The 13829-nt window shown below is 40.5% G+C and overlaps 1 protein-coding gene across 9 annotated transcripts in view; it reads right to left on the minus strand.

Annotated features, from left to right (window-relative positions):
• Window positions 1-13829, minus strand: part of VPS13D (vacuolar protein sorting 13 homolog D) — a 255871-nt gene that overhangs the window by 90779 nt on the left and 151263 nt on the right. For 8 of the 9 annotated variants that reach the window (XM_087446782.1, XM_087446786.1, XM_087446783.1 and 5 more), the window contains 3 exons: window positions 13448-13597; window positions 12424-12520; window positions 9993-10141 (listed from right to left, as the gene is read on the minus strand). In XM_087446782.1, the coding sequence (XP_087302908.1) occupies window positions 9993-10141; window positions 12424-12520; window positions 13448-13597 (396 nt within the window). Of the gene's footprint in view, window positions 1-9992; window positions 10142-11216; window positions 11807-12423; window positions 12521-13447; window positions 13598-13829 lie in introns of those variants that run through there. The other variant, XM_087446787.1, reaches the window with a different exon arrangement.

Below are 13829 nucleotides of genomic sequence, written 5' to 3' on the forward strand. Positions count from 1 at the left end.
TGTGTTCAACCTCAGTATATACTGCCCAACAGTTTTCCAAAGCGGTTGAACTGGTTAGGCCCCCTTCAGCAGCAGTCTACGAGAGCTCCTGTTATCCTACCTCCTCAGCAACACTCGGCAGAGCTTTTTAAAAAACAAATAGTCTGATGGGTGTGTAACAGTATCTTAAGCGTGGTTTTTTTTTTTTTTTAAAGATTTTATTTATTTATTTTTCCCCCCCAAAGCCCCAGCGGATAGTTGTATGTCGTAGCTGCACATCCCTCTAGCTGCTGCATGCGGGACTCGGCCCCAGGATGAACAGAGAAGTGGTGCTTCGATGCGCACCCGGGATCCAAACCCGGGCCACCAGCATCGCAGCGCGCGCACTTAACCACCAAGCCACAGGGCCGGCCCTTAAGTGTGGTTTTAATCTCCATTTTCCTGTTGAAGAATGAGATTAACCCCCTTTTAATATGCATATTGGCCATGTGGATAGCCTTTTTTGGGAAGTGCCTACTTTTGCTCATTTTTATAGTGGGTTGTCTGCTTTTTCTTATTGCTTTGTAGGAGTTTTTCTTATACATCCTGTCTAGAAGCCCTCTGTTGAACAGATATCTTCTCCCATTCTGTGACTTCTTTTATTAGTCTTTGAATGGTGTTTTTTGAGGATGAGACATTCTTAATTTTAATGAAATCCAACTTATCAATCTTTTCCTTTATGGTAAGAGCTTTCTGTGTCCTGGTTAAGAAATTATTATCTACACCAAGGTCTAGAGACAGTCTCATATGTTTACTTACAGAATTTTTATTGTTTTGCTCTTCACATTTAAATCCATAATGTACCTGGACTTAATTTTTATATTTGGTATGAAGTAGAGATCAAGATCCATTTTTTCCAGTTGAATATCTAATTGATTAAGCAATATTTATTGAAAAGATCATCCTTTCCCCTATTGTAGTACAGTGTAAACTTTGTCATAAGTCAAGTGACTGTATTTATGTGTCTGTTTCTGGATTCTCTTTTCTGTTTCATTTTGTCCTGCCTTCTGCCATACCACACTGTCTTAATTACTGTCATTTTGTAATGATGTTTGAAATCTAATAGTGTAAGCTCTTCAACTTTGTTCTTTTTCTTTACTTTGGTTACTCTTTGCACTTTTCATTTCCAAATAAATTTTAGATTCAGCCTGTCTATCTGCCACAAAAAACTGCTGGGCCGGCCCGGTGGCTTAGCGGTTAAGTGCGTGTGCTCTGCTACTGGCGACCCGGGTTCGGATCCCAGGCGCGCACCGACGCACGGCTTGTCCGGCCATGCTGAGGCAGTGTCTCACATACAGCAACTAGAAGGATGTGCAAGTATGACATACAACCACCTACTGGGGCTTTGGGGAAGAAAAAAAGGAGGAGGCTTGCCAATAGATGTTAGCTCAGAGCTGGTCTTCCTCAGCAAAAAAAAGAGGAGGATTAGCACAGATGTTAGCTCTGGGATGACCTCCCTCACAAAAAAAAAAAAAAAAAACTGCTGAAATTTTCATCACGAATGCATTGAATCTATAGATCATTTCGAGGAGAAATGACAACTTCACAATATTGAATCTTCTCATGTATTAACATGGTATATTCCTTTATCTATTTAGGTTTTTTTCAATTTCTCTCAATGATGTTTAATTGTTTTCTGTGTAGAGGTCTTATACACGCTTTGGATTTATTCCTAGGTATCTGTGGTAGAATAAAAATGGCCATAAATTCTTTGCATCTTCTACCATTGGTGGAATCTATTTCCCCTCCACCTGAATCTGCAGTGACCTTGTGATTTGCTTCAACCAATCAAATGCAGCAGAAGCAGCAATGTGCAACCTCTGACAGGCCTCAAGAGATCTTGGAGCTTCTGCTCTGCCCTTTTTGATGCTTCCACCATGTGAAGAAGCTGAGACTAGCTTCCTTGAATATGAGAGACCATGTAGAGGTTCTGTTGAGTGTCAACACCAACTGCCTGACATGTGAGTAAGGTCATCTTCTACCATTAATTTCATTTGACTGCCAGATGACTGCAGCCACATGAACAACCATACGTGAGTCCAGGAGAGGAAGTACCCAGCTAAGTCCAGCCCAAACTGCTGACCCATAGAATTGTGAACAAATAAAACGATCGTTTTAAACCACTAAGTTATGGGATGGCTTGTTACACAGTAATAGATAATAATACTGTATTTGATGTTTTCTTAATGCTATTACAAATGACATCCTTCAAATTTTCCTTTTCTCTATAACTGTTGCTGACGTAGAAATACAATCGACTTTTGTACAGTCTCCAATGACCTCGTTAAATTTACTTATGCATTCTAATAACTTATCTGCACATTCTTTTAGACGTTGTATATACATAATCATGTTCTCTGAAAATAATACAGTTTTCATTTTCCTGTCCAGTTCTTATACTTTTTGTTTATTTTCTTTTTTATTTTTATTTCTTTTTTAATCTTTCTAGCCTACTGCACTGGCTAGGATCTCCAGTATAATGGTGAACAGAAATGGTGATAATGGGCACCCTTCCCTGCTTTCAGTATATCACCATTGAGTATGATGTTTGCTGTAGCTTTTCATAGATACACTTTATCAGACTAAGGCAGTTCCCTTCTATTTTTTGTTTGATAAGAATCATAAATAAATGTTGAATTTTGTCAAAAGGCTTTCATGCAACTATTGAGATATTTTTTTCTTCTTTCGTTTTGTTGATGTGGTGAATTATAGGATTTATTTGAAAATGTTAAACTAAACTCACATTCCTGGATTAAACCTGATTTGGTTATGATATTTTTTTTCTTCTTCTACACTGCTGTATTTGATTTGCTAACATTTTGTTGAGATTTCTTTCTTCTATGTTCATGAAAAAATACTGGTGTACAATTTTTCTTTACTATTTGATTACTTTCAAAATATATAATTTTCTAGTAAACTTCTTGAACACATTTACATTTATTTAAAATTTAAATAAAATATTTTATTTAAAATATTTAAAATTGTGTCTGATAATGCCAGTATCTGGCTTATCTGTGGGTCTGTTTCCAGTGTCTGTTTTTTCTCTCAGTCCCATCTCTTGGTAGGCCTGGTACTTTGTGATTGAATGCAACATTTTGTATAAAAACTTAGAGAGACTTTTTTTTTTTCTTTTTGTGAGGAAGATTAGCCCTGAGCTAACATCTGTTGCCAATCCTCCTCTTTGTGCTGAGGAAGACTGGCCCTGGGCTAATATCCGTGCCCATCTTCCTCTACTTTATATGGGATGCCGCCACAGTATGGCTTGACAAGCGGTGCATTGGTGCAGCCCAGGATCTGAACCCTGGGCCGCCGCAGCGGAGCGCGTGCACTTAACCGCTATGCCACTGGACTGGCCCCCAGAGACTTTAAATGAGTCTTTAGCTTCTGGTAGGCAGTTAAAGAGGCTTAATCCAATCACGGTTTGGGCTTCCTCAAAGCTGGATTTCAGTCTTTGTAAATCTTGGTCTATTTCAGGCTTTAAAATGCCTGGTCTAGTCCTTCAGCAATCTTAACTGAAAACCAATTCCATTCCTCTACTTTTCATCTCTGCAGAACCATAAAAATACTAAAAGGTCTTTTTAGCTCTTCAACCTCCTGGCTGCCACTTTTTACTTGAGTTCTCTCAGACTAAGTGACTTAGAAATTGTCACCTGCCTCAAGAAATCAAGTGGCTCAGACTACTGGGGTCTCTTTTCTGCCTGTCCCTTCTCTGTAAGATATCAGCCCCTCAATTAGTAGCTCTCCAAGCAGCAATGAAGTCTAACTTTTGCTTTGCCAGTCTTGTGAGACTGCCAAAAGCCATACTCGAATTCTCTACCTTTTGGTGGCTGTTTTCTGCTTGACTTCTCTACTTTTCTCCCCACACCACTTACAAATTAGAAATGTCTCCAGAATTAAAGCAGAGTAAATGCTGGGCTCACCTTATTGAGTTTCCTTCCTCTCATAAATCTTGGACTCTCAAGTCCTGACTGTCTTGATAGCTTTCTAGTATCTTCAAACAGACTTTTGAGGTTTTTCCCTATCTAGCTTTTCTTGTAGTTCTCAGCTGGTTTAGGTCTGCTATAAGCCATTAAGGATTTCTGGATATGGTCTATTTTTCAATTATATTTTCATTTATCATGATTGATATTTCAAGAATTTTAGAGAGCATGCCAAACACTCTTCTTTTTTGAATGTGAAAACACTTTTTCATGCTAATAATATTAGTTAATCTCTGATCCACTTGGAATTTATCCTTATGTAGAGTGTGAATAATAAATCTAATTTTATATTTTTTCATATGGCTATCTAGTTAGTCTAATAGCACTTACTAAAACATCTATATATTTCCCACTGAATTAAAATGACTTTATATTAAAACCTCATGTGAAATTTAATAGACTTTCAATTTTATTTTCTCACTTATTTTTTTAACCTTGTAGCATGTATTTTCAGAGGCTGCCTTAAATTCTCTTGGAACAAGAGTATGTTTAATTGAAACAAAATCATATAATTGAAGAAAACATAGATGAAACTTTCTAAAACTAGACAGTGGGGAAACTTTTTTGTGACTCAAACATCAAATTCAAAAAGGCAAAAAAGACTGATAAATTTGACAACATAAAAATAAAAAGCCTTGTATGATTAAAAAAAGGTACACACACAAAAAGCAAAGTAAAAAGACAAATGGAAAACTGAAGAAAAAATACTTGCAACTTATATCAAAGACAAAATTTACATTAAGAGCTTCTAAAGTTAGAGGAGATAAAAGACCAATAATGGGATTTAAAAAATGGACAAGTGATATGACCAGATAGTTTAGTTTACAGACAAAAACAGAGCCCTTAAACATATGAGTTAGGAGAAGAAGGAGCAGATGAGAGAAAACCATGGAAAAGACAGAGAAGAAACAAACGGAAGAGTGAGAGGAGAACAGAAAGGACAGACGGTCAAGAGCAGGGAGGCCAGCAACAGCAACCACGGCCGAGGACCCGACGGAGAGGTGGACAGAACAAAGGTCACTGGGGGGGCCTGCCCAGTGGCGTAGCTGCGGCGGCCCAGGTTCGGATCCCGGGCGCGCACTGACGCACCGCTTGTCAGGCCACGCTGTGGCGGCAGTGTCCCACATGAAGTGGAGGAAGATGGGCACGGATACTAGCCCAGGGTCGGTCTTCCTCAGCAAAAAGAGGAGGATTGCCACGGATGCTAGTCCAGGGCCAGTCTTCCTCACAAAATAAATAAATAAATAAGAATTAAAAAAAAACAAAAAGAAAAACAACCAGCTTAAAAAAAAAAAAAAGAAAAAAGGTCACTGGATTTGGTGCCTTGCAAAGTCACTAGTAACCTCCTACCAAATAACTGCAGAACAAAATATTTTAGAGATTAAGAGCATCCTCAGGTTAATTCAACTTGACAAGCTAAATTCAGCCTAACACTCTCTTTTTTTTAAATAAAACTGAAGAGATGCTAAGTGGATGCTATGCCTAAACTCATACAGCTAGTTATCAGTACTAGACTTGAACGCGCTCATTTTCACACAGTAACTGTCTATTAGGTGGAAAAGCATGAAGACCAGAATGGAGGATTGTATTATTTCTCCTGAAAGACTTCTGCTATTCTTGCATGCATGCCTCACCCACCCACGTGGAGAGTGATGATGAAGTAAGCAGGCATTATTTTCCTCTTTCACTGAGAGAGAAACTGAGGCCCAGTAGGTTTAACTGCTTTGCTTAGAGCCACACGATAAATACACTAGGAAAGCCAGGAACTGACATCAGTTCAGCAGTTTGTTTTGTCAGTACGACCCTGAGCGTTACTTTCTTCTCAGAGAAGAGGATATGAGATCAAAACAACAGCTTAAGGCAAAAAGCCTTTCACCCCTACTTCCTCATTGCAACCAAACACTGAACAAGAGGAACCATGCATAGTAGCAAAGACTTTGAATCCTCTAGCAAGTTGTCAAAAACCTCACGAGAGACACTATCCCCTCTCTGAATGGCTAATGTGCTTTGTCAGAACCAAGGAAGTAATCTGCCTTTCATAAAAATTATCTTGACCTGGTCATTTACTGCTCTGGGTCTCCCACATTTGAAAAAGCTGAGACAGCCTATTGGTCTGAATTATTCTGCCACCTTCAGGCTGTTCTGGTCAGTCAGAGTAGAAGAGAGGAGCAGGAAAGAGCCAGACACGGCTTTTTCTTATAGTAACTAAATGACTAATCAAATACAGTAGTATACAAAGTTGATGCTTATTTACTCAAGTAGCAGAGTTTCCTGTTATAAAATGGATTCTGGAGAAAGCAATCCGTACTCATAAGTTCCTAATAAAAGTAGGAAACTGTCTACTCCTACCTCCCCCAGACAGAAACTGCTGCAGTCTTCCAGAAACTTTACAGAGTTCAGGAAGAAATACCTGTCCACATGCCATAAGGTCTCAGATCACAAGCTAGACCCCGGGCCGTGTTCTTTCCTTTCTTAGTTTATCCTGCACTAAACAAAACTGTCTGGAATTCATTCTTTAAAGGTTTATTTATGGTACATAGAGACTGTTTATGTGAAGCAGGGTATTTGCCCATTTCCCTCTTGGGACAGCGTTTAAAACTACAGGGATATTTCCCTCTCTGGCACTTTCTGAAATACAATTAACAATACTGGATCTTTTTTCCTTTTAACAAATCTGGTTTTTATTTAGGGAGGGGAGGAAAAAAGTAAAGGGTCTGAAGTTTCCCAACAAATTATTTCAAGCCTTTGAGAAGACAGTTTTAGGCTTTTTAAATAGTGTCTTTGTTTGAAATTCCCCCTTACCCCCACCCTCTTGCTCTCTGACCATTAAAATGTGGGTTTTCTTCCAAACTAGATTGCTCAATTAAAGCCCTTCTTTTGTAATATCCCAATGCTCTAATGGGAAAAGGACTGCTGTAGGCCACCTCGTGAAACCTTTTAAAGGCTCCTGGCCTCCTCTGATCTTTAAAAAAACCAAAAGAACATATAAACTACCTGGCATTTTCGATGTTCCTCTGCTACTCTCTAACATGCAAACTTGGGAGGATAATGGAGAGGATGGGGGAGGGGAGCAAGGCTGTGCTTTCGTCTCCACATTTGTGACGTGGAACCATTATCTCCCCCTTCTTCCATCACCCAGTGAGGAAACCAATTGAGACAGCAGATGTGAAGCTGCTCTGAGTCCTTCTGAACAGACACTCTCTCTGGCAATAATGTACCCTCAGTGTAAACCTGAAGAGACTTCGCTCTGAGATTTCTGACAGCCTCACTTCTGGCCTAGAGTCAAGGGAATCGAGACAATTATTCCTTCAATACCAAAGACATGGTTACCTTTTAGTCAGACTCTTGTGATTCCTGCTCCAGGATAGGACTCCATCTCCTAAGCACATACTTTTAGCCATTACACATTCATCTCAAAGAGCACATTGCTCTTCCTAAGAGCTACTAATAAAGGGATATTACTCTGTTAGAAAACTCTTTGAATAAATGATATTATTTTATAAGTCCCAGACTCCACTAGGAGAACTCAAGACACAGTAAAACGGTGACTTCCACAAGCTGAGAATTTAACTCTTAAGTCCCAATTCCCAGTACCATGCTTGAAACATTAACGTACCCCACTCAAGGTGTTCCCCAACCCACACCTCATAACGTGGCTGCTCCACTGAATTTGTTTAATAAGCATTTGAAAAATGCCTCAAAAATGTTCCTTCAATATAGTGCCAAATGAAACATTCAACTTAAACGATTTCCAGTTTATTGTATGCGAGCATACACGCAAGCATCAATGCCAAAGAAGTGAGGGGCTGGGGCTACTTCTACTGTAGGAAATCATACACATTTGTCAGTCTGGGGGAAGCTTTTCTGCTGGGAGCCATTTGAAAGGAACAGTTAGGTGTCTGTGTTTCTTAGCAAGATGATTTAAAAAACAAGAAGTCCTTAACTCGCAGGAAATGCTTAACATTGGTTTGTTGGGTGAGTGCCAAGTGTTCTGGGGAATATATATACTTTATCAAACAAACCCATTCCAAAGGGTCACAAGAGTCAAGTGGATACTTGTGGATATTAGCAAGATAGTGGTTTTCCCATGGTTTTCCCCCCACTCCCATGGTAATTATAAGTATCTACAGTCTCCTGGGAAACATGAAATTAAAGCAAATTAAGCAGACAGGACAGCCTGTCGAGAAGGGCACGCCGCACTGTTCTCAGGAAGGCTGCAGGAGCAATTACTGCTCCCCTCTACCTGACCAGCACCCCCAGCTGCTCATCCCCGGTTTGCCGCCTTAATGAAGCAGTCACCCTTGCCCTATCCTTATCCAAATACACATGCTGACCAGACTACTGTCTCATTACCTACAAGTCTATTTTAGAACCTGTGAGTTGGCAAACCGTGGGCCACATGAGGCCCACACATGTGTTTTGTTAGGCCCACAAGGTTTAAAAAAAAAAAAAAAACACTCAAATTGGTTGCCAATGTTTAAAAACCAGGAGATTCCACATAAAAATCCAGATTTCCGGCTTCACTTAAAAAAATCTGAAGATCTGGCAACACTGGGTTGACATTCACCCGAGACAACAATTGGCTGGAGCTGAGCTGCGGCTGCCCCCTTCAGATGAAGTGTGCACACTCCAAGTGCCACGGTCCCCGCTGCACTGCTTCACTTACTTGCATTGCTAGCACAGTCTCTGCAGCAATCTGAATTTGTGACTCCAGGTTTATTACTTATTTGTTCATGTCTCTAGCTATTCCTGTTCAGAAAGAGAGACCATCTTGCAGCATCTTAAAGGAGGCAGCATGGGGCAGTGGAAAAGCCTTAGACTGGTGGTTAGTGGAAGATGGGTGCCTTGATAACTATCTTCAAGTGCATCAGAGGAAAGAACCAGAAGCAATTGGTGCAACCTGTAGGGAGGCAGACTTAGACTCAACCTAAGGAAAGACTTCCCAACAATCACCTGGGTTCTGTTCCTGCTCCTATCAATACCTATCTACACAGGCTTAAGTGACAAAACACCCTGAACTCCAATATCCTCGTTCATGGAGCAAGGGGATCATTGAGAACTCTTGCAGCTCTAAAATTCTCTGATTCCTTATGTGCTAGGGGGCAGCATAGTATAGGGGAAAAATATATTGCAGACTTTCGAGTCAGATAGGCTAGGATACGAATCCCAGCTCCAGCCCCTACATAAAAATTATGTTACTGTAGAAAGTGAAGATGGCATTCAGACTGTATCTGTCGAGTGCATATCAAGATGACCAGCAACATCTGCAGTCTGGAGTGTTATATCTAGACACGGTGGTGGGAGAGGTCACATCTCAGTGGGTAGGCGGCCAAGTCTTCCTTGAAGGTGGTAGACATTTCTACTGTCAACCATTCAAGAAAAGGATACTAGGAGAGGAGGAGAGAACTAGGAGGGCAGGAAGGTCTTGGGCACAAAAGGAAGACACTGTCTTGGTTGTAGCTCTTCTCTTGAGTCTGAGAGCAGCCCTACGAAAGGAGGCTTTTACCATACTGAGATAGGCCAAGAGCTGAGCAGAGGGCAGGTGGGTTTCATGTAATTCTCTGTGTTTACTCTTTTGTTACTCTGTAATCTTTAGCAAAGTCATACTTAAACATTAAAAGCAAGCAAGCAAGAAATATATATACATATATGAGTCAATAAAACTTCTAAAGATAGAAACTTGAAAAAATATCTGCTACAAATGATAATGTGGGACAGAAAAAGCAAATAGTAAACATTCTTATTCTTTTCCAAGGAAAAGTCATTTCTTAAAACTGATCTAGAGGGCTGGCCCCGTGGCTTAGTGGTTGAGTGCACGCGCTCCGCTGCTGGCGGCCCGGGTTTGGATCCCGGGCGCGCACCGACGCACTGCTTCTCCGGCCATGCTGGGGCCACGTCCCACATGCAGCAGCTAGAAGGATGTGTAGCTATGACATGCAACTATCTACTGGGGCTTTGGGTGGAAAAAAAAAACTGATCTAGATATCAACTCACCTTAAGATCCAATGGTAGCTTATTGGAGGTGAACACACTTAGCTTGATCTGGGGAATGCTGATTTTGAGATTTTCAAAGTAGTATCGAATCGGTGTTCCACCTTGCTCAGCTGTCTTTTCATGGAGGTTTTCATCATATTTTTCCACCTCTGGTACAAAGATAGAATCGTTTTTTAAAAAAATGAATCTCCTCAAGTCTCATGATTTAAATACTTGCATTAACATTGAAAAAAATATATAGAAAAATGTTAACATCTATCTCCCTAGATTTAGTTTTTCAGGGCTCAGGAATATGTACAGTATCTTGATGCCGTTTCTTTGTAAAAGCAGATCTGTTTCATGTTGTTAAACAGAAAAGTACAATAGTTTAATCTTTTGATTCGCGACTCTACACCGTCTGGCAGATATCATCTTTGGAAAAAATAATCCAGGTGGGAAAGCCAAAGGTCATGGATGTGTTTGCTGGCAATGAGTTTTCTAGAAACTGTGTTGTTGTGTTATTATTATAAATGACCCAGATTATCTGAATTCATTTCATAAGGTGATATCCAAATAAGTACTTGGAGTGTAGTTTAACTGATAATGAACAACATAATGAACAACATGACCAATTAAATAATGAATATGAATGAAACATAATGCCTTAAAAAGAAACAGGCTGCAGGCTATAAAGAACTGACATCACAAGAAGCACTCTCTCTCCCAAATGGTGGACATCTCTTTAAAGAGCATAGCTGAGATGGATTTTTTTTTTTTTTTCCTGAGGAAGATCAGCCCTGAGCTAACATCCGTTGCCAATCCTCCTCTTTTTGCTGAGGAAGATTGGCCCTGGGCTAACATCCGTGTCCATCTTCCTCCACTCTATGTGGGATGCTGCCACAGCACGGCTTGACAAACGGTACGTCGCTGTGCGCCCAGGATCTGAACCCGGGCCGCCAGCAGTGGAGCGTGCACACTTAACCGCTACGCCACGCGACAGGCCCCGAGACAGATTTTTTACTTGTTATATCTCATGAAGTAAAAGGATTAATATGGGCTAAAACACAGCAAGGCGCTCTTTGCACTTGATGCTGTATCTACACCCATTTGGGCAGCTTATCTTCACGTGGCTTCGTGTGCCTTTGAAATAAAACAAAGAGATTGTATGCATCTAATAATCAAACAAATTTATACTGTAAACTATTATCAGTTCTATTTATAGAAGAAAAGGGAATAGCGTAAAAAAAATGATATTACGACAGAAACCTGCTTATCTATATTCAGGGAACAGAAATAGCTGTAGAAAGCTGAGGAGATGCTCCAATGATAGGCAGGCAAGACTTACAAAAGTCTAACGCTACTATACAATGCTTAAGGAGAAATTTATTTAGAGCAACTTACAAGAAAAGCATGTCCAATCAAATTTAAAGTAAAACTTCCCAGGAAGGTACCAAAAGAGAACAGATACCTGGCAGGCAGGCTCTCAAGTGGCTGTCTGAATACAAACACACACTGGTGTTCCAACCCCAAGTGGAAAACACAGCAATTAGATTGACAGGATCTTGCTTTTGATCCCAAATACACTTAAAGCTTAAATTCTAAGTCTGGGATAAAAATACCAAAAAGATTTTTCCTGCATTATGTTTATGTATGTACATACGTACACAGGTCCCCAGTGATTTTTTTTTCTCTAGCCAACATGGGCAGATAAACATGCAAGTCTCTATCTTATCATTTCTTCAGGCTCAATACTTAGTTTAGGCTTCAAAAGACTAAGCATTACTGACTTCTTTCTAAGCTGTATATACAGTCTTGTAAAGGCCACGATGAGGAATCTAAAATAAAGAGACAATCGCTAAATTATTTCTGTAGCACTGCTGGAAAATTTAGGTTTTTCAATAGCTTATCTTACTCCCCTCTCCAAAGAGGAGTAAACTAACTAGAAACCTCTTAATTACATTAAGGCACAAGGGTATGGATGTAAAAAGTTAAGCAGTTGAGGCTAGCCTATTTGTTTCCCTCAACTAAACCAAAGGAACTGCCGAAAGGATTTCTGATTCTTGGCTCTGAGTCTGTTTAACAAAAAAGGTTAGGAAACAAAGTAGTTTGCTAAATGACTAACATCTTTTCTGTTGTCCTAGAACACATGAGTCAAAAACCGCAAAAGAAAGAGGAATAGTATGCTGCTTCCCAAAGGCTTACCACTGGGTACTCCAGGACACGAGAAGACCCTCCGAGCAGCTTCCTATGCACACGGATATACCTCGATTTCTGCCAATAAGCAATACTTTGAAACAGGACAAATGAACAGAAACCTTAGCTTCCTAGCTCAGGCTGTGAAGTGGAAAGGGAGCTCACTGGGCTTCCAGAAGCTACCTATTTTCACAAGCAGACTAAAAGACGCCATCCTTGGACCAATTTCTAGATAGAAACTTAGAACATTCAACATTACCTGATTCTGCTTGATCGTAGCCAAAGAAACTTAGCAGCTTGAGGAGCAGTTTCTCTTCAATTTGCACTGTGAATCTCTGAGCTGTAATCATCAGATGCTAGAGATAAAGAAATTCTGATTTACAGGGTGAACACCAGAAAGAACTTTCATCTGTGCTATTAAGAAGGCCCCAATGATGTGACATGGTTTCTTTACTCTTGTGATTTTATAATCACATGCCAAATTATTTCTGGCTCGCCTCTGTCTACATTGTTATAATTAACCAAAAATTCCAGAAGATGTTTAGCAGACAATTCACCGTCCTATTGTTTGGTTCCCATGGCATCTGTGTCTCATTAGTCTGGATTTCAGATGCAGTGTGGTGGATGAACTTTATGGTACTGAGCTCACATGGATGGCAGCTCGTTTAAGGAGCATCAGGACTGGGCTTGCTGATTTGTGGGCCACATGCAGGCTTGGCCCCATCAGCACTGGTGACAAAGGACCAGAAATATGGGAGGCAACTGCTTAGTCGGCTCCTGCTTTTCTAGAATTTGCAGCTGTAATAGCTAGCTTGTACATGGAGACTTCTCCAGGAAAGAAAGTTGATCACTTTTCAACGACTGCTTTTAGCAAGCAGTGTGGCAGCTTACATAGGAGGATGTCTGTCCCAAGGTTAGACCCTCCCACCTCTTTTCTAATAGTCTCTGCATTGCTCTATTTCAGTAAATATATCTGGATCATGCCCGGTCCTGATCAATCTAGAAGATGCTCTACTTTCCTACAGAGATTTCACTCTTATGAATACAGACTCTGGTCCCAATGGATTCCGTACTATCACCTGCAAGGTCATCAAAAACACAACTGAGAATATAAAGTGCCAAGAGGAGTCCCTGTCAGTTCCTCTACACAATTTACTACCTCACTTGTGCCTTCACCCCATGGGACTATCTCCCTCTGCACCCTGCACTGCTGCTCTGAGAGAACAAATCGACCTTCTGGCAAGGTGTCAACCCCCCCAGTCTCCCCCCGAGCCCAAGCCCACCTTGTAGATGTTGGTCAGTGCACTCTTACTGGGGAACTTCACCGCATTCACTTGCACGGCAGGGCCTGTCTCGATGACCTCGTTCTCATTGCTCAGGGGAGTCACATAGAGCATGAAGGGCTGAGTGGTACCAATGAGCTGATTGTCCACCTAGGACATCAAAAAGCAGCAAAACAAAAACAAAAACAGACAAGTTGCTCAGTTTTCATTTTTACCTTCTAGTGGGGTCCCAATAATATGCAGGTCACTCAGAAAGTGCCCTTGCTATTTTATTCTATCTCAACAGCAGCTGGAAAAATATATTCTTAGCGAAGACCAGCAATAATAGTAGTAGTAGTAATAATAACAGAAGCTGGACTTTATTTGGTAAGTACTATATGCC

This window comes from Ceratotherium simum, chromosome 22 (assembly GCF_057802395.1).
Source record: "Ceratotherium simum simum isolate JZ-2026a chromosome 22, ASM5780239v1, whole genome shotgun sequence".
Classification (NCBI taxonomy): Eukaryota; Metazoa; Chordata; class Mammalia; order Perissodactyla; family Rhinocerotidae; genus Ceratotherium; species Ceratotherium simum.